The 19,949-nt window shown below is 46.0% G+C and overlaps 2 protein-coding genes across 5 annotated transcripts in view; both read right to left on the bottom strand.

The window, feature by feature from the left end:
• Nucleotides 1–44: 44 nt before the first annotated feature.
• On the bottom strand, nucleotides 45–3,608 carry CCDC17 (coiled-coil domain containing 17). Of its 2 annotated transcripts, none has more exons than XM_036256950.1 (13): nucleotides 3,435–3,608; nucleotides 3,278–3,352; nucleotides 2,941–3,163; nucleotides 2,697–2,859; nucleotides 2,406–2,486; nucleotides 2,198–2,316; nucleotides 1,852–1,968; nucleotides 1,526–1,622; nucleotides 1,278–1,397; nucleotides 953–1,156; nucleotides 604–814; nucleotides 421–531; nucleotides 45–267 (listed from the first exon to the last, which is right to left on the bottom strand). In XM_036256950.1, the coding sequence occupies exons 1-13, from the start codon at nucleotides 3,606–3,608 to the stop codon at nucleotides 130–132; spliced, it is 1,833 nt and encodes a 610-aa protein (XP_036112843.1). In that variant the 3' UTR covers nucleotides 45–129. The 2 variants fall into 2 exon arrangements, with proteins under 2 accessions (XP_036112843.1, XP_036112844.1); XM_036256951.1 differs by having other exon boundaries at nucleotides 2,941–3,157.
• Nucleotides 3,609–11,914: 8,306 nt separating this feature from the next.
• The window catches only part of GPBP1L1 (GC-rich promoter binding protein 1 like 1), a 60,051-nt gene continuing 52,016 nt past the window's right edge, over nucleotides 11,915–19,949 (bottom strand). For all 3 annotated transcript variants that reach the window (XM_036255593.1, XM_036255591.1, XM_036255594.1), the window contains exons 9-13: nucleotides 16,849–16,989; nucleotides 16,204–16,362; nucleotides 15,012–15,136; nucleotides 14,094–14,196; nucleotides 11,915–12,977 (exon numbers count right to left, since the gene is read on the bottom strand). In XM_036255593.1, the coding sequence (XP_036111486.1) occupies nucleotides 12,825–12,977; nucleotides 14,094–14,196; nucleotides 15,012–15,136; nucleotides 16,204–16,362; nucleotides 16,849–16,989 (681 nt within the window). In that variant the 3' untranslated portion in view covers nucleotides 11,915–12,824. The remainder of the gene's footprint in view (nucleotides 12,978–14,093; nucleotides 14,197–15,011; nucleotides 15,137–16,203; nucleotides 16,363–16,848; nucleotides 16,990–19,949) is intronic.

The raw sequence follows: 19,949 nt of genomic DNA, 5'->3' as shown, positions 1-19,949 counted from the left end.
CTAGACCCTCCATCAGAACAGTAGTCAAAATGCATGTCTGGGAATAGGCCTAAGTTAGGATCTAATCCTGTATGTGTTAAAACTATTCTTACCACATTCTCCTGGACTCAGAAAGCCAGTGGGGGTGGATTAAAGCTGGTGAGGGCCCAAACCTTCATCTCTACCCTTGACTCTGCTGCTAAGGGGCTCTTCTGCGGGAGGAGGGGGATCAACAAAGCCAGCCTTTGGGGCAAGTGAGCTGGCTTCCAGTGAAGATGAGCTGTACACCTGTGGAATGGAGAAGGCAGGTCTTTAACAAGCTTATGTAGAGGTTAACAGCACTAAGTTCTGTTGGTGGTGACTTGGCACATAGTTGTCAACAACAGCTGGCTACTACCACACCAACACCCATGGTGTCCCTAGCTCTAATTGAGCCCTCACCAGAGGTGGGTACTGGTACTCATGGGCACTGGTTGGATTGATCTCTGCCAGCATTTGAATAACTGCATCTCTTGCATTCATCAGCCGCAGAAAGAGCTCAGCCTGACCCACCTGGGGAGAGGTGAAGTGATACTGTATCTGTACCTTCAAGTTGACCCAGTCATTCCCATTTTCCACACTCACCTGGGGAATTCCATTTAGCTGCCCATGGCTAAGGCTGGGATCCAGAGGAAGGGCCCGAAGTGGGAGTCGCCAACGGCCACTTAGTACCCTCTGATCCTGGTCAAAGAGCACCAGCGAGGCCCAGGCCTTTGGTTGTGGTGCCCTAGCCCAAGCCAGTCCATGCCAGGCTTGTAGCTCACAGACTAAGGATACTGATGGTGAGGGTGGTAGTCTAGAACAATGAATAGATATCAGAAGCTAGAATTGGTTTTATTCCCTTTCTTGAACTTGGCCCTCAGAGCCAGTGCCCCTGTATACAAACAAGAAAACATAGCAAGGGGCACCCAAGTCATAATTCCCACCTACTGACCTGAGTACAGGCTGCCTGCTGGCAAGGATGGCACAGTTGCCCATGGGCCCAGGAGCTGGAGGAGGGGGCAAACAAACGGCTGGGGGCAAAGCTGTGGTCCCTCCTGTATACTGTCCATCTCGGGCCAAGCCAGTCATCAGTTGCACCCAAATCCAAGATGCCTCAAGGCCCCGCAGGAAGTCATAGAAAATGACCAGGCCAGCCCTGGGAACACATCTCAATGCACCTCCTCCAAAATCCCAGTCAGTTCCCCAACCCTAGCTGGACTTTAACCAGCAATGGTGACTAAGTCACAGAGGATGTCAAAGGAGGGAGTAGGTCTCACCCAGGGTCATAGGGTGCAGGGCCCAGAATGTCATCTGTGGGCAGGACAAAGTGTGGATTCAAGCCCAGGTTTCTGGTTATGGCTCCAGGAAGCTGTGGCTGTGGGGAAGAGTTGAGTCCTCTAGAAAGCTTGCTAGGTGCCTATGCTCCCCGAGTTACACAGAGCAGAGCTGCCCCCACTCCAACCCCTCAGTCCTCACAGTCTTTTCTGTGCCACCCAAGAATAGGATGTCTGTGGAGTGTAGAAGCGGTGGCAGCGGGGGAGCCACTGGTGGTGGGAGGCGTGGGGGATCTTCCCTCCTCAGGAGTGGGCTGGGATTGGCTACAAATTGTGGCTCCCTGGACCCTAGGTGCAGAGGAAGAGTAGGGACTCCTGAGCAGGAAGCAGCAAGTAACTGGGCTGAAATATCCCCGAGAGCCCAACCTCCATACACAGACACCTGAAGATGCACACAAGGACACAGTCGCGGCCCAAACATGCGCCTCATTCCCCACGCATAGTCTTTCCAACCCCTTCCTCTAAACCCGGACTTCTGGCGAGGACTAGGCAGGGTGGGGTTGGGGTGCTCACTGACCCCAGGGTGCCTGACCTGTGCCCCTCTGCATCTGCAAAGCCAGGATTTCTGCCTCCAGGCGCCGGTTTTCAGCCTCCACTACTAGAAGCTCCCGGGACGTGGAACCTGCCCTCCTTCCTGTGATGAAAAAGTCTGACCTGTCACTTCTGACCTCTGATGATCAACTTGGTCCGGCTCTGAGCAGCTCACCGGCCGTAGGACCATCTGGACAAGGGTGGACTTGTTAGCTAACATTTGCTTAGGAGGTTCCCATGACAAATATGTCCTCCATCACCGCCCCTTTTCTCCTTCCAAGATTAAGACCACCGCTTCTGAGAAACCCTCTTGGCTGGCCCCTCCTGTTCACCCCTGCGGGTACGTGACCGCCGAAGCTCCAGGGCTGATGCCTCCACTTGCATCTGCCACATCTGGCCCAGAACGCCGGGGTCCTGGCCCCCACCTCGAATGTAGGACTCACGCAAGGCTCTAGGGAGTTGGGGACAAGAAGGCAACAGCGTCTTTTCCAGACTGATCAGTGCTTCAACCCATGCCCGACTCCAGACCCCGGACCTCACCCGATCTCAGCAGCCAGAGTCACTGGTTGGGACTGTAGCACTGGACAACAAAGTTCTGTCTCTCGCGAGTTTAGCCAGGTCCTGGAGTTGGGGGCCACCAGGCGGGGAGACGTTGTCATGGATCCACACCTCCTGCCGACCCGCCCCTTCCTGAACTCACGCTTGCAGTCTTCCCGCTATTTCCGGACCCACGTCTTGTGCGCAGCGCGCCCCTCCCGGGCTCCCCAGACCCGGGGCCGGGCTGGCAGACCCACGGCGCGGCGCTCCGGGAAGCCGCGCGCCGGATCTTACCGGGGCTCGGACTGTAGCTGCTGAACGCGCGTTCCTAACACCTCTAGAGCTCCCCTTGTTCGCCCAGCCTCGGCCCGGAGTTCTCCAAGCTCCCGCTCCAGGCCTAATAGACGTGATATACCGCTCCGGGTCTGGGCCAAACCTTGGAGGCGCCGTTTCAGTTCTAAGAGACCAAGTGTTTGAGCAACTTTAGATCAAGGGGTGAGTACCTAGTCCCCTTCCCTCCCCTCCCTTTTCCCCTCACCTTCGCGGCGTAGCTCCAGAGCCTGGCTCTGTGCCTTTGTCTCCGCCGCACGCCTGGTGTGAGTAAGGTGCAGGGCCCGCAGCCGCTCGCCGGGGCTCCCAGCAGACTCTGAATTGGGGCCCTGGGTTGGAACCTCTGAACGCTCCCAGGGCCCCGCTGACCCCCTGGGAATTGCTGTTATCCAGGGTTGCATTTCATGCAAGTACAGCCGCAGTCCCTGCACCTAGAGATAACATTAACCCGCGATACCCGTGTAGGGGTAATCTGACCCTTAATATCTATCTAAAGGTTTGGAGAGGATGCTCAGTTTCGAGCCCGTGGGTAGTGCCCAATGTACCTCTTCTGTTAGCCTCCTTAGAGCCGATTTGCTGGCCTCCTGGTCTGGAAAGCCCTGGTGTTCCTGTGACACAAGCTATACACAGTGTGTGGGATGAGGAATCCCGAGGGTCAGGGTAGCTTGAATACCCAGCCATGGCCATGGCGGAGGCTCTTACCATGGGGCCTCGTGGTTCAGAGGCTTTTGAAGGCTGTGCTCCAAGTGTCACCTCCTGGGTTAAACGGCCAATGCAGAAGTGCTGAGTATGAGTGGCCAATAGGGCCCAGGAGCGGAAAACCATGTCACAGGATCCACAGGGCAGGAGCCCTGGCTCCCCAGAGTGGGAGGCCATGGGATGGGACCTCTTCTCTTACACCAAGCCAAGACCTGCAGAAGATAGGACAGAGAGCAGGAGAAAGGGAGAGGAGGATGAAACAGAAAGCCAGAGGCAGAGAGGAAAGGCCAGGTTTATTGGGTCTACAATAACAAGTTTGTTTGGGGAGGAGCCTTAGCTCCCTGGGCAGCAACTACAGGCCTAGGCAGGTCTGGAGAATGGGTGTGGAAGGCTTGGTCACCTTTGGGAGGAGGCCCTGGATTGAAAAAGTGTCACAGAGTTTGCTCCACCTCATTGCTTGAGATGGGTAAGTCTCTAATACTAATACTACATCTTAGTTTTTCTGCCTATATTAATAAAATAAAGGGGAATAAAGAGCTGCCTCCTAGACTCACTGGGCCCATATAACACACTCCATCATTGGCCATCTAATGGCCTCTGGCAGAGAAGTGTTATCTTATTCATTCTTGTTTTGCCCAAGTGGATGTAACCCAAGTTAGTATCTTTCTACATTCCTGGAACACATGAGAGAGCACCCATTCTGCCTTGTCTGCCTTTATGAGCATTCTGCCAAGAAATAATGTCCTTTTTTATTCTCAAAAAGCTTTGTTATCATTTGGTTCAGGGCATGGAAGAGGGCTCCTGGTTGGTTAAAAGGCTATACCTAGCCCTGGCCGGTTTGCTCAGTGGTTAGAGCAACAGCCCGTGGACCAATGAGTCACGGGTTTGATTCTGGTCAAGGCACTTACCTCAGTTGTGGCTTGTCCCCAACCCAGGTAGGGGTTGTGCGGGAGGCAACCAGTTGATGTCTCTCACGTGGATGTTTCCCTCTCCCTCCCTCTCACTCTATCTGAACAAAAATGGAAAAATATCCTCCAGTGAGGATTAAAAAATAAAAGGCTGCCCTGGCCGGTTTGGCTCAGTGGTTGGAGTGTTGGCCAGAGGACCCGAGTCCTGGGTTTGGCTCCCACTATGGGCAAGTACCAAAAAAAAAAAAAAAAGTCTACCTAGTGGCTGCAGGGAGAGGCTCAAGCAGAGAAGCCTGACACCAGGAAGATGCAGAGGAGCCCCTCAGAGGTCTCTGGGCTCCCAAGGCTCATAGTCATATTTGAGGGTGAGCCTTTTAAAGAGATACTTGTCTAGACCAGTCTGGGGACCAGCTGGTCTGTGGAGGTTAGTCAGGTGGTCACCCGTATCCTTGTTGAATTTCACTTCATCTAGGAAGTGACTCTCCAGGAAGTTAACAAATGATCTTTGTGTGCTTGAACCCAGGTCATGCAGCCCCAAAACGGCGAGCTTCAGGTTCTTCTCCATGACCACGGCAGCTTCTATGGCATCCTGGGTTTTACCCCGCTCACCTTGGAAAGACTTTTGCATGTCGTGGAAGAGGGTGCAGCTGCCTTGCTTGTTTTGCATCTTTAAGAGATGCTTGGTGCCCTTGTGCTTCTCCCTAGCCTTCTTGGGAAGTGACTCTCACACTCCAGAGCCACATCCTTGGGTCAAAATAGTAGCCCAAAGAGGTTTTTTTTTTTTTAATCCTCACCCGAGGACACTTTTCCATTTTTTGTTCAGATAGAGTGGGAGGGAGAGAGAGGACAAGAGAGAGAGACAGAAACGTCGATGCGAAAGGGACACATCGAGTGGCTGCCACCCGCACGACCAACCAGGGCCGGGGACAAACTGCAACCAAGGTACATGCCCTTAGCGGGAACCGAACCCGGGTCTCTCTAGACCACAGGCCGACACTCTAACCGCTGAGCCAAACCGGCCAGGGCCAAAGAGGTTTTTGAGGACTGCAGATGCAAGTTAACCAGGCAGTTGATGGTGGCCTCCACTTTGGTGAAATTATTCTGACAAATCTGGGAGCTCATGGTTGCTCAGCAAAGGAGTTAAGCTCACAAAATGGTGTTGGGCTGCTCCCAAAGGCAGGGGATCACTGAGATGGTTCTGAAAGTTGTGACTGGAAAAGAGGTTGGAGGGTGGTGAGAGGCTGGAAGAAGGGGCGTCACTGAGTCTGTTCCATCCAAACATTGTTGAAGCAAGAGGCAGATCTGCAAGACCACTGACATGCTCCTGTGTCTTTCACCTAGACTGAAAAGTTTTCCTTGCACTAGGCCTCTCTGGAAGCAACCATAGCTTCTTTCTTGTTTTGTTTTTTTTTTATCCTTACCCAAGGATATTTTTCCATTTTTTGTTCAGAGTGGGAGGGAGGGAGGGAGAAGAAGAGAGAGAGAGAGAGAGAAACATCGACGTGAAAGGGACACATCGAGTGGCTGCCACCTGCACGACCAACCAGGGCCGGAGACAAACTGCAACCGAGGTACATGCCCTTAGCGGGAACCGAACCCGGGTCTCTCTGAACCGCAGGCTGATGCTCTAACTGCTGAGCCAAACTGGCCAGGGCGCAACCATAGCTTTTTCATAACCAAGGCCCATTAAAGCTAGCAGTTTCTCCCTGACTCCCAATCCCTGATTCCTGTTTTTCCAACTAGAGAGGGAAGATAATCAGAGCAGTACAAGGAATGAAAGGTCTGGGAGAGCATAATGCATCTATCAGATGAAGGAATCAAGTACAAAAAGGTACTTGACACCAGCCAGGGGCTAAGCAGGCCCTTTCCTGCTGGCCAAATCTCCCCATCACCTCCCCCCACCCCCAATATATGTATACATCAGAGGCAGGATCTCTGAGCTAGCCCCAGGTTTCTAAACAAGATACCTTTTCTAAGTACGTCATGGACTTATAGTAGTGCCCTCCCACCCACCACTCACTGGTACATAAGGCCAAACAAGGTATGACCAGCAGCAGCAGGTTATAAAGTATTTCAAAGTATGTGATCTTAGTCCAGCTTAATTCCAAGTGACAAAAAGGGCACATTTTTATTTGATTAAAATTTTTTTTTCTTTATTGATTTTAGAGAGGGAGAGAGAAAGAAACATTGATGAGAGAACATCGATTGGTGGCCTCCTGCACACCCCCCACTGGAGATTTGGCCCATAACCTGGGCATATGCCCCAACCAGGAATTGAACCAGCAACCTCTTGGTCAATGTTCAACCACCGAGCCACATTGGTCAGGTCACACTTTTATTTTAAAAAAAATTTTTATGGATTTGTTTTTTAGAGTGAGAGGGAGAGATAGATACATTGCTGTGAGAGAGAAACATCGACCAGCTGCTTCTAGCATGCCCCCCGACTGGGGATCAAGCCCGCAACCTTGGCATGTGCCTTGACTGGGATTCGAACCAGGACCTCTTAGTCCATGGGATGATTCAATCCACTGAGTCATACCGGCTGGGCAAGAACACATTTTTAGAAATTTATTCTGAGAAAGCTAGTAAGTGGCAAAGCCCAAGGCTAACCAGGTAGACTTATTTCTATCTCAACCTACTTCTCATTTTGTTTAATACTTGTGCAGCAGTTCATTTTATAATACAGCCATGCTGCTTAATGATGGCAATCCATTCTAAGAAATTCCTCACTAGGTAATTTCATCATTGTGCAATCAGAGTATACTCACAAACCTAGATGGTACAGCCAACTTACTATACACCCCTAGATTATATGGTGTAGCCTGTAGCTCCTAGGCTACAAGCCTGTACACCATGTGCAAAACAGATTAAATCAGACACAAGAGAAACTTATATAATCAAGAGACATGGTAAGCATAATATATGAGGCTGCTCTCAGCATAACACAGCATAGTGCTTTACAGCAAACATTTAATATGTAGAAAGAGTACATTCCAAAGTAATGATAAAGCATGGCCACTGTGCAAGGATGACACGCAAATTCATGAAGCGGTCCAAAAATTAAAAATGAAGTGATGATATAAAGTATAGTGATTACATAAACCAGTTGAGTCATTTATTATCAAGTATTATGTATGGCATATAACCATATGTGCTATGCTTTTATACAACTGGCTGGGCAGGTGTGTTTACACCAGCATCATCACAAACACTTAAGTAATATGTAGTGCTTATGATGGCTGTCACCAGGTGATGGGAATTTTTCAGCTCCATTATAATCTTATGGGACCACTGTTGTATAGTCGGTCTGTTGTGACTGAAACGTTTATGTGGCACAAGAATGTATTTCATTGATTCTAAGATGCATATTTATTTTTTAATTTTCTTTACTGATGTTAGAGAGGAAGGGAGAGGAAGAGCGAGAGAGAAACATCGATGAGAATATCAATTGGCTACCTCCTGCATGCCCCTCACTGGGGATCAGGCCCACCACTGGGGCATGTGCCCTGACTGGGAATTGAACTGGTGACCTCTTGGTGCATCGGTCAATGCTCAACCACTGAGACACACAGGCCAGGCTAAGATGCATATTTTTAAACTCTGAAATCAGATTCACAACCAATGGAGTGTCATAATTTATTTTTTGTTAATCTTCATCTGAGGATGTTTTTCCATTCATTTTTAGATAGAGTGGAAGGGAGGGAGGGAGGGAGGGAAGTATCAATGTGAGAGAGACATTTGCCTTGTAAATCGAACCTGAGGCCCTTTGGTCCTTAGGCCAACGTTCTAAACAGGGCCAAACTGGCCAGGGCTGCAGTCATAATTTAACTGGCCAATTTTCTCTTATTAGTACATAAAATAATGTCTTAAAGTATATATTTCCATGAAATACAATATTTTTTAATCCTCACCTGAGGATATTTTTCCATTTATCATCAGATAGAGTGGGAGAGAGGGAGGGAGGGAGGAAGGGAGGGAAGGAAGGAGAGAGAAACATCAATATGGGAGACACATCGACTGCCTGCCTCCCACATGACCCCGACCAGGGCTGGGGATGAACCACGACTGAGGTATATGCCCTGGACTGGAATCTAACCGGTGACTCACTGGTCTGCGTGTGGACACTCCAACCGCTGAGCCAAACCAGCCAGAGCCACGCTGTAGTTCTTAACTGCTCTATCTTAGCCACTATTTTCACAGCTTGCACATGGACTGTTTATACCACTAGCAGAAGAGACTCTAGTACAGTATTGGCAGATATGGTCTCTGCTTTCCCAACCTTTAGAATCTAGCAAATATCTTTCTGGTCTGTCCTAGCCTGTACCCCTTCTGGAGTCCCCACTTCAAGCTAGTCATCCTTTTTAAAAAAAAATGTTTGATTTTTTAGGGAGGGAGATAGAAACATTGATTAGCTGCCTCCTGCACACCCCCTACAGGAGATTGAGCCTGCAATCTGGGCACGTACCCTGACCAGGAATTGAACTCGGACCTCTCAGTTCATGGGAAGATGCTCAATCCACTGAGCCACACTGGCCAGGCTAGTCATCCCTCTAATATGAAATCAGGCCTGTTACTCCTCTGCTATGGCTCATTAGAGTATGATCTTGGACCTCTATATCCACTAAGGACTGTATTTTAGGGAGACTGCCAGTGCTAGTACATATCTGTTGTTTAACTTTTGCTTGTCCATCAGATCTTGTACTATGGCTTCTTTTAATTTTTTTATTGATTTTTAGAGATGAGAGAGAGAGAGAGAGAGAGAGAGAGAGAGAGAGAGAGAAACATCGATAAGAGAGAACATCAACTGGCCGCCTCCTTAATTCCCCACACTGTGGATTTGGCCCACAACTTGAACATAAGCCCTGACTGGGAATTGAACTGGTGACCTCCTGGTACATGGGTCGATACTCAACCACTGAGCCACACAGGCCAGACTTGATTTTAAAATTAATTTTTTAACTCACTAATTTATTTTAGAGAGAGGAGAAACCTCAATTTGTTGGTCTACTTATTTATGCTTTTTTTTGGGGGGGGGGTACATGCCCCTAGCAGGAACCGAACCCAGGACTCTCTGGTCCACAGGCTGATGCTCCAATAGCTGAGCCAAACCAGACAGGGCTATTTATGCATTTAAAAAAATATATATATATACACACACACACACATATGTATATATTTTTAATCTTCACCTGAGGACTTTTTTCTGTTTTTTTTTTTTTGTTCAGAGTAGGAGGGAGAGAGAGGAAGAGGGAGAGAGAGAAACATTTACGTGAAAGGAACATATTGGCCCTGACCAGTTTGGCTCAGCAGTTGAGCGTCAGCCTGCGGACCTGAGAGTCCCAGGTTCAGTTTCCGCTAGGGGCATGTGTAAAACACACACACACCCCTCTCCATTCACGTCGATGTTTCTCTCTCTCTCTCTCTCTCTCCCACTCTATCCGAACAAAAAGTAGAAAAATAGAAAAAAGTAGAAAGTCCTCGGGTGAGGATTAAAAAAAAGAAAAGGGACACATCAAGTGGCCGCCACCCACACAACCCAACCAGGGACAGGGACAAACTGCAACCAAAGTATATGCCCCTAGTGGGAACTGAACCCGGGTCTCTCTGGACCGCAAGTCAATGCTCTAACCGCCAAGCCAAACCAACCAGGGCTAAAAAACATATATTTTTATTGATTTTTTTTTTTGGAGAGAGAGGGAGAAAGACCCATGTGAGAGTGAAACAGGTCAGCTGCCTCCTGCATGCCCCCTACTGGGGAGCCTGAGAACCAGGCATTTGCCCTGAACTGGAATCAAATGCAAAACTGTTCAAGATGCTGCCCAACTAAGCCACAATGGCCAGAGCTCACTGGTTGATTCTTTTAAAAAAATATTTTTTATCACCCTGGCTGGTTTGACTCAGTGGTTAGAGCGTCGGCCTGCGGACTAGTCTCAGGTTCGGTTTCTGCTAAAGGCATGTGCCTCTGTTGCAGTCTGTCCCCAGCCTGTCGTGTGGCTAGCAACCAGTCAATGTATCTCTATCACATCGATGTTTCTCTCTCTCTCTTCCTCCCTCTCTATCTGAAGATAAATGCAAAAATGTCCTCAGGTGAGGATAAAAAAATTTTTTTAGAGAAGAAGAGAGAGGATAGAAACATGAATGAGAGAGAACATTGGTTGGACACCTCCTGGATGCCCCCGGCACTGGGAATGGAACCGTCAACTTCTTGGTGCATGGGTCGGTGCTTAACCACTGAGCCACACCAACTGGGCTGGTTGATTCTTGTATATGCTCTGACCAGGGACAGAACCTGCAACCTTGGCACATGGGGACGACATGCTTACTGAGCCACCCGGCCAGGATAAGATTGCATCAAAAAAGTTTTGATTTTTTTTTTTTTATGACAGAGGAAAGGCAAGTTAAACACTGATGTGAGAGAGAAGTATCAATTGGTTGTCTCCTGCACACTGGGGATTGAGCCAGCAACCCGGGCATGTGCCCTGGCTGGGAATGGAACCGAGACCTCAGTCCATGAGACTCAGTCCATGAGACTCAGTCCATGAGACTGAGCCACACTGGTTGGACTAAGGTTTCTTTTTTTAAAATCCTTATCTGAGGGTATTTTTCCATTTATCTACAGAGAGAGAGAGAGAGAGAGAAAGAGAAACAATAACATGAGGGGCACACCAATCGGTTGCCTCCTGCTCCTAGGACCCTGGCCAGGGCCGAATAGCAACTGAGGTATGTGCCTTGGTGGGAATCAAACACGCAACTCATTGGTCCGAGGGCCAGCAATGCAACCACTGAGCCAAACCGGCCAGGTCTTTATTTAAAAAAAAAAAAAAAAAAACCACAAAATTTTTTTTTTATTGCATTGAGAGAGAGAGAGAAAAAGGGCGAGGGAGATAGAAACATCGATTATAGAGAACACTTTTTGGCCGCCTCCTGCATGCCTCCCCACTGGGGAGCTGGCCCACAACCTGGGCATGTGCCCTGCCCAGGAACCAAACCAGTGACCTCCTGGTGCATGGGTCAATGTTCAACCTGGCCGGGCTAAGGTTTCATTTTTTTTTTAAATTTATTTTTTTAATCCTCATCCGAGAACATTTTTCCATTTTTTATTCAGATAGAGTGGGAGGGAGGGAGGGAGAGAAACATCGGTGTGAAAGGGACACATCGAGTGGCTGCCACCCACACGACCCAAGCAGAGCTGGGGACAAACTGCAACCGAGGTAACATGCCCTTAGCGGGAACCGAACCCGGGTCTCTCGGGACCGCAGACCGACGCTCTAACCGCTGAGCCAAACCAGCCAGGGCTAAGGTTTCATTTTTATCTTAAGTATCTTCTTCCCTACTAGGCCGGGCACTCCTTGTATCCCCCAGAGCCTTGCACAATGCCTGGGACACACAAGAAGCTGGGGAATATTTGTTGAATGAAAAAACCTGCCTCCTCAACTGATCACCCAGACATCATTGGTCAAACCCTTTCTCCTATGATCTTATGTAGAAGGAAAACTGAGGCACAGAACTTCCTTAAAACACGTACACTGGTAAATACATGGGCAGTGAACAAAAGTTTCTGGAAATAAACTTGGGTTTCTGATTTTATTACTGGTAATTTATTGCACAGGTTTTTCTGCATCAAAAAAGTAGCTGCTAAAAGGAGAAACAGGTGTGTGAATTCAATGTTCCTCAGATTGCCAGAGTATTTCCCCTAAAACAGAAACCACTCATCTAATTTTAAAGAAAATATACTTCTTACACAAGACAATCCAAACTGATGCAAAATATTTATTCCAAGTTAGTTATTTTATGCAGTAGTTTCCCCCTCAAGACTTGTGATAACCACATCTTTTAAATCTGTAAATAATGTTATCAAAATAATCTTAATCTTTGAAATCTCACAAAAATTTATATTTTACAATCCACCCTGAATATCAAGGCTGCAAGAATAACACATTTCCTATATCCAAATATTTTACAGTTGTACCCAAAGGAAAAAAAAAAGAAAGAAAAAGAGAGAGAGAAAAAAAAGAAACCCACATATGCTTTGTTAAGGGCTAACGTTACCCGAGCAGCCAAAAATAAAATAAAATATCCAAATTATTAGCATTAATTTAATACAATTATAACTTCAATAGTCACTTTGTCATTGACAATGATTGCTTGAGCACAGGGGTGAGTGCCCCAAGGGCTGATGGAAGCTGTTGCTGCAGATCAGTGTCTCCTCTCTGCATTGCCAGCTCCCACTTGTGCATCGCCCCATATATACTGTGTGTGTATTTAAAAAATCTGTCCCACCACACATATTTCTCTCTATTAAGCAGATAACAGGAAAGAACAACAACAAAAGCTAAACAAGCCAATTGCTCTCTCTTTGGGATATGATTATTTCCCTTGTGCATGAAATATTCAACAACATAAGAAAAGGAAACGATTTCTTTTGTATATTCCCTAAGCACACAAGTTGAGTTTATGGGTCAGATTTAACTGTGAACATATATGCCTACTTCCAGGCATCGTCATCTGATGTTTCACTGCTACTGGTTTCTGTGTCTGAGTCCTCAAACTCTGCTTTGCAAGTGCTTCTCCAAGGGGAGAACAGGCTGGAACTGCGGCTTTGCAAAAAGCCATTCTTCCCAAAGCCATTTCTTCTCAGCTGTGGTAAGCATGGGAAACAAAGAAAAAAAATAAAACATAATATCAATAATTTTCTTTTATCCTCACCCGAGGACATTTTTCCATTTTTTATTCAGATAGAGCAGGAGGGAGAGAGAGAAACATCGACGTGAAAGGGATACATGGGAGTGGCTGCCACTGACATGATCCAACCAGGGCCGGGGACAAACTGCAACCGAGGTACATGCCCTCAGCAGGAACCTAACCCGGGTCTCTGTGGACCACAGGCCAACGCTCTAACCGCTGAGCAAAACCGACCAGGGCACATAACATCAATATTGACACTGGCCCTTGGGACCTGGGAAAAACTGGGCTTCAATTCAATTCTAGGCAGGCCCTTCTAAGAGGCTGAAGATTTCTTGTAGCAGTGCTTCTCACACTTTAGCTCACAAATGAATCATCAAAAGATCTGTTCCCAATGCAGTGTCAGACTCAGAATGACTGGGGTAGGGATTGAGATGCAGTAGTGCTACCAAGTTCGCAGGTGATGACAATGATAGGGAAACAGTTCTGAGTAGCAAAGTCTTTTAGCCCACATTTTCACTTTATAGGACACAGCTGTTGTTATTTATGCTTTATATATATATACTGCTCCAGGACTTAAGCTTCATGAGGGTTATAGAGTCTTGTCCATCGCTGTAAACCCCAAAGATCTGGCAGTATTTTACTCCAAGAATCTAAGTATTTCTTAAATACATTCAAATTTGGCTTCTTGGCTTTGGCCAGAGTACGAGAGGAAACCTACAGGGCTAAAAGCAGAGAAGGGTGAGCCTGCTTCCTTAGGAACCAAGGGCTCAGCCCATAACTTTGGAATACAGCATTGTGGTTCTAATAAGGGGTTAAAGCTTCCAGGATGAAAGAACATACTACCTTCTGAAATCGGATAATTATTGACCTGGTTTTTCTATGCAACATTGGATATCCCTATTGCCTAGGCAGATTTCCATATTCTTCTATATTTTCACTATGGCAACTTTATATTTTCTTTTTCAAGGTCCTTTTCTCACACTAAGCTGGGCTCCCTAAGGGCAACGACTGTCCTGACTCCTCATTCTCCTATTTGTTAACTGGTCTCCAGGAAAGGTTTATGACATACCTGCTCTGTCTTCATGTGGAACTCTTTAAGCTCATCCTCTGTGAGGGGAAGGCAATTCTCGTCATTTTCAGGATACTCCTGCCATCCCATTGCTTTCAATAACCTGGAGGAGGCAGGTCAAGCAAAGAAAACATAACTAATTATCGCTATATTTAGGTGCTGATAATTAAAGAAAGGTTCTCCACAGTTGCTTTGTCCAGAGCATAAGAGCTACAGAGAAGAGATAGTATGAGCATCAGAAAATAAGACAGCATAAAGAAAAAAAGCCAAACTGCAAGGGCCCTCTCTGTCCCATAGACAAACAGAACATATCTCACTTTTGTCTCATGAGCAAATTAGTATGTTTCCACATATACTGAACTTTTCTTTGTTTCATGGCATTATGGTTCTTCTTCCTAACATTATGATCCCTAAAATTCCTCTGGACAGGAGCCTCCTTTCAAGAAAGTATTATCACATTTAGCAGGCGCCATGTGCCATCCAGGTGCCCAGACAGCTGGCTGCTCTGTATTAGAGGCTCTCAGTAAAGAACAAGCTCCAGACATGGGGGCCTCATGTCTCCCAAGGCCCTTTGAAGGAGTCTTATGGTAGCTGCTCAGCTGGGCCAGGAGGGTCCAAGGGGACAGCACAACAGTTTGCGAAAACAGGTTTCCCTCTCCTTGCATCAACTGGAGCCATAAACTGAGCCTGAAACTAAACTACACAAAAGCCTTAGAGAGGAGTATGAAAAAGCTGGTTGAGTCTGTTAAGGAACATCCACTGAGTAATAGGCCAATCTGGGGCAAACAGAGAGAACAAGTTAGGGTACTCATGGGACTTCTCTCTGTATGCTGGACTCAATCTGAGATGTCTTAAGCATTGTCCAGCTCCTTGCAGGACTCCTCAAACAGCATGCCCTATGACCTGATCCTTACTTACCTGTGCTCTGCTTCCAGAGAGTGTGAGAGGACCTCCCCTTCCTCCTCTACAGGGAGAGGGAGACCATTCTGATGACAGCCTTCCTCTCCATTTTCCTTTGGTTCAGGTGTGCTATTGTCCTCCAACTGCAATAAGAAAAAGAACACACTTGGTGTGTAACAATTCTTTCCGCAAGGTAAACAATCTACAAGATGGAGTCAGAATCTAGGGAAGTGTTTTCCAGAAGACAACTTTAACCCCTAGGTTTTTCCCATTTAAAAGTGAGTACTTGCTAAGATTTCCAAAAGATCCAACTGGCAACCATCTACAGGTTATGTCAACTGTGGCAGAAACTACTAGATACCTATGTTTTATATTGCAATATAATATAATCCTGACAAAAGCTTCTATTATTTACCAACTTCTTTTTTCCCTTTTTCCTCCCTTGAGGACATTTTTGCATTTATCTTGAGATACAATGGGAAAGAGAGAGAGACATTGATGTGAGAGAGACACATAGACTGGTTGCCACCCATATGACCCCAACTGGGGCTGGGGACAAACTGCAACCGAGGTACGTGCCCTTAGTGGGAACTGAACCCGGGACTCTCGGGTCCATGGGCCGACGCTCTAACCGCTGAGCCAAATTGGACAGGGCTACCAACTTCTTATAGAACTAACCAATTCAAGACTTAAGCAGTGCTGCTTGGTTTCAGAGTTCCAAGGCAACTGTCATTAAAATAAGCTCTAATTTGAAATCTGTTGAACAAGGGATTAAACTCACTCTACCATAGGCTTACTCCTACAGACACTTCTCTGTACATTTAAAAAAACTTGCCACATTTTTCTCCTAAAAAAGAAAAAAAAGCACACATATAACATAGGAAAACAACTATGTTGCCTCAGAAAAATCCTATGCTTCTGCCCTGGCTGGTTTGGTTCAGCGGTTAGAGCGTCGGCCTGCGGTCCGGAGAGACCCGGGTTCGGTTCCCGCTAAGGGCATGTACCTCGGTTGCAGTTTGTCCCCGGCCCTGGCTGGTTGTGCGGGTGGCAGCCACTCGATGTGTTCCTTTCACATCGATGTTTCTCTCTCTCTCTCTCTCTGTTCCTCTCTCTCTCCCTCCCACTCTACCTGAACAAAAAATGGAAAAATGTCCTCGGGTGAGGATAAAAAAAAAAAAAAAAAAGAAAAAGAAAAATCCTATGCTCTTACATCCTCCAGTTTGTCACAGTCTCTGCTCTCTGAGAAATCTCCATTCCGGTCATCCTTCAGAGTCTTCAGGAACTCGCTTTTCCTGTCTGTAGTTCGGCGGGTCAACTTAGTCAGACGAGAGGAGCTGATCTCAATGGGAGGAGTGGTGCTGGAGGGACTCTGCGCAAATACCACAAATAGGTTGCTCCTGACAGTAAATAGCAAGAACTGGAATTCTCTATGTCATTTCTACATGATACTGATTTCCAGTATCTGGTAGCCTATTTATCATTCTGTCTTTTACCCCTCAAACACAACCCCTCCCTCCCCCCCCCGAAACAAACAATCCTTTTCCTTTATACAGATTTTAGCTTTGCTGGTTTTTTTAGAGTTAAGACTGGATAACTTATATATAGTACCTCTGATTTTCCACAGACACCAGCACAGTATCAGTCTAACACAGGCTGACCCTGGTCTACCATAGAGCAACTACATAGCTACTGCCCATTTGTGCATGCTACAGGGAACCACCAGTAAACAAATAACTTTGAACTAGCACAGATATAAAGGAAATAGAATAGAGATGTACATGTCACATTGCGTAACTCATTAAAGTAAATGGGAAATGGCAACTTTAGTAAAGGCCTCTGCTTTATCCTCACTCACCTCTTTGGGAGAGCTTAAAACTGTACTACTAGCCAGTACTACTGGTTTGGTAACAGAGACTGGACTGGTAAAAGCAGACTCCCGGCCAGAGGAAAGGGATCCTGATTTGTGTTCCATTCTGTTAGCTTTCCAAGCACTGGGCTACATGGGAAGAAAGAATAAATCCGTCAGAACAAGCATGCAGACAGAAACTCAGTCCTGTAAGAGCCTAAGGCAAAGAGTGAAATGTTATGTGGGAACATGAGTTCCCAGAGCTTACCTGTTTCACTATGTTTGGGAGGTATGCAACTTCTTAGGCATTTGAAATAAAAAGGCAGATGGGAACCAAAAGATCCACAGGATAGTAATAGGTATTTCTCAAAAAAGAGAACTCTAGTACAATAAGCCTGGGAGATACTGGGTTGAATCAAGTTCAACAGGTTTCTTTTCTTTCTTTTTAAAATACGTTTTTATTGATTTTTTTTTTTTAGAGCAAGAAGGGAGAGAGAGATAGAAACATAGATTGGCTGCCTCCTGCATGCCCCCCACCGGGGATCGAGATTGAAACCCAGGCATGTGCCCTAACCAGGAATTGAACTGGGACCTCCCAGTCCATGGGATGATGCTCAATCCACTGAGCCACACTGGCCGGGCTCAACAGGTTTCTTTACTGTGCTATTTTGCAAAGCATTTAACTGTACATGTGATTTTGAGAAGCAGATGTAATATACAGCATTTTCCAAACTTATATGACCCCGAGATGTTTTATGGTGTGTTGTTAACCTTGATGTAACCCTAATACCCTAAAAAGCAGCACACCAAAAAACTGCTGTTTCCCATGAACTTCAATGGGAGAAGATGAGTTCCATCCAGTCCAGGGTGGGCAATGTAAATGTCTGGACAATCCTGTTTAGTCCAGAGGCCCTTCTTCTGCTCAGCCTTGTAGGGTATGAGCACATTCTGTCACTCTGGCCCTGACCCCAACTACGATGACAGCATAGCTGGAATACAGTCAATCACACTGTCTGAAGAGAACAGGGACAAAGCATGTCAACTGAGTGAGGCAGACACAAGAAAAAAAACATCTCTTTTTCCAGAATGAAACCATGAAAACCAAGAGGCTTTCAACAAAGGAAGGGTCTGAGTGAAAAGAATTCCTTCTTGGTATTAAAAGAGAATATAATAGTCTTCAGGAAAGAAATTAACCAATTATCTACTATGTACCACATGCTTGTCATACTGTTTATTTTATTTAATTCTTAACTCCATCAGGTATAATTATGATGTTGATTTTTTACAGAGAATGACACTGAAGTTAAGAAAGTCATGCAATTTGTCCAAGGTTACTCAACTAGTATGTGATATTTTTTTAGACGACTCTATAAAAAGCACGCAAGCAGATAAGAAAGACAGATAAGAACATTGTTTTTCTTGCTGAAATATCTAAAGATGGCTGCTTATGTCAGGTTACATATCTGCGAGGCATAGAAACATAGAAACACCTGGGTTTCTGTCGTAGTACGGAAGGTTTATCAGGCAGTGTTACATGCAATAGGATACCTACATTTCTGCCCAACTTTATTCCAACTTGATCTTAATTTTCTTAAAAAAAAATTTTTTTCCCTTGATTTTTAGAGGAAGGGAAAGGGGGAGAGAGAGTAACATTAATGAGAGAGAACATAAATTGGCATGCCCCCACTGGGGATCAGGCCTGCAACCTGGGCATGTGCCCTGACTGGGAATCAAACTAGTGACCTCTTGGGGCATGGGTTGATACTCAACCACTGTGCCACACTGGCCAGGCAGTCCCTCCATTTTTTATCTACAAACACGATAAGCCACCTTATTAAAGCTGGGAGGTGGGGAACCAGATTTATTTTTCCTTAAACTACATCCTTATATTGTCTAACTTTTTAGCATAAGTCAGTGCCTGCTTTCACTTTCTCATTATTATAGTCACTATTTAATTCCCTGAAATATTCATCTCTATCCCTATGTTTTTTCTTTATTAATTTTGAGATAGGAAGAGAGATATAGAAACATTGATGAGAGAGAACATCGACTGGCTGCCTCCTGCATGCCCCCTACTGGGGATTGGGCCCACAACCTGGGCATGTGCCCTCATTGGGAATCAAACTGGTGACCTCTTGGTGCATGGGTCGACGCTCAACCAGTGAGCCACACCAGCTGAGCTCTATCCCAATTTTAGTAAAATAGCCTTTTCAGTAAGTCTTTCTCTACATGTTACTGTCTCCATTCCCCGATGCTTTCTCAGGGGTGCTCTACTGCTATAATCTATTTCTAGGAGAACTTCATTAGAAAAACTAGTTATGTGTAACTTTTGTTTAAACCGTTAAACATAGTGTGCTTTTATTTTTTGTAACAATAGTTCCTCTGCCTGGAATGTCCTACCTACTTGCTCCCTAACAAATTCCTGTTTTTGTTAATGCTCACCTGAGGATATTTTTCCACTTATTTTTTAGATAGAGTGGAACAGAGAGAGAAACACTGATGTGAGAAAGACACATTGACTGGTTGCCTCCCACATGACCCCAACCAGGGCCAGGGAAAAAACTGTAACCAAGGTACGTGCCCTTGCCTAAATCAAACCCATGACTCTTTGGTCTGCAGGTCAACGCTCTCTTAACTGCTCAAACTGGCCAGGGCCAAATTACTGTTTTTAAATTACCATTTGCTGGTTACTTAGGAGGTGCTAGCTAGTACTATATTTCAAATACTTTGAAAACTTTAATTTCATTCTTTTATCACAGTTATGTGACAGATATCATGATTATTTCCAATTTATTTTTAAGTATGTAAGTTTAAGAAAATTAAATAGGCGAGTTCCAGAAGCCTGGGTAACCCAGGTTCTGCTAGGAAAAGCCAAGCTTCCTAGAGAATGTTTCAGAGGAAGTTCTGTGGATTGGGACATGTTGTGGACTCCTAAGCTCCTGAACAGTATGAGGCAAGGATTTCAGAGAACTTGTAGCCAAAATACCCACTGCTATTAGCTTAATAGTCTTGACGGAGCTCCAGGAAGAAAGAAAAGCTTCCCTTTTTTGTTTTTCTTCTTTGTAAGGAGACTCAAACAACACACTAGTGATAAACAATTATTGAATGCT

Source organism: Molossus molossus, unplaced genomic scaffold (genome assembly GCF_014108415.1).
Source record: "Molossus molossus isolate mMolMol1 unplaced genomic scaffold, mMolMol1.p scaffold_m16_p_12, whole genome shotgun sequence".
NCBI classification, from domain to species: domain Eukaryota; kingdom Metazoa; phylum Chordata; class Mammalia; order Chiroptera; family Molossidae; genus Molossus; species Molossus molossus.
This window is presented reverse-complemented; position numbering and strand designations above follow the sequence as displayed.

Bases quoted from the DNA above. Each gene is read 5' to 3' on its own strand.
- CCDC17 (XM_036256950.1), bottom strand. From the start codon at position 3,608: ATGGCCTCCCACTCTGGGGAGCCAGGGCTCCTGCCCTGTGGATCCTGT. The intron at 2,317-2,405 runs GTGAGGTCCGGG...CCAACTCCCTAG, and splicing joins ACTCTGGCTGCTGAGATCGG to AGCCTTGCGTGAGTCCTACA. The intron at 1,398-1,525 runs GCTTCTACACTC...CAAGCTTTCTAG, and splicing joins GTGGCTCCCCCGCTGCCACC to AGGACTCAACTCTTCCCCAC.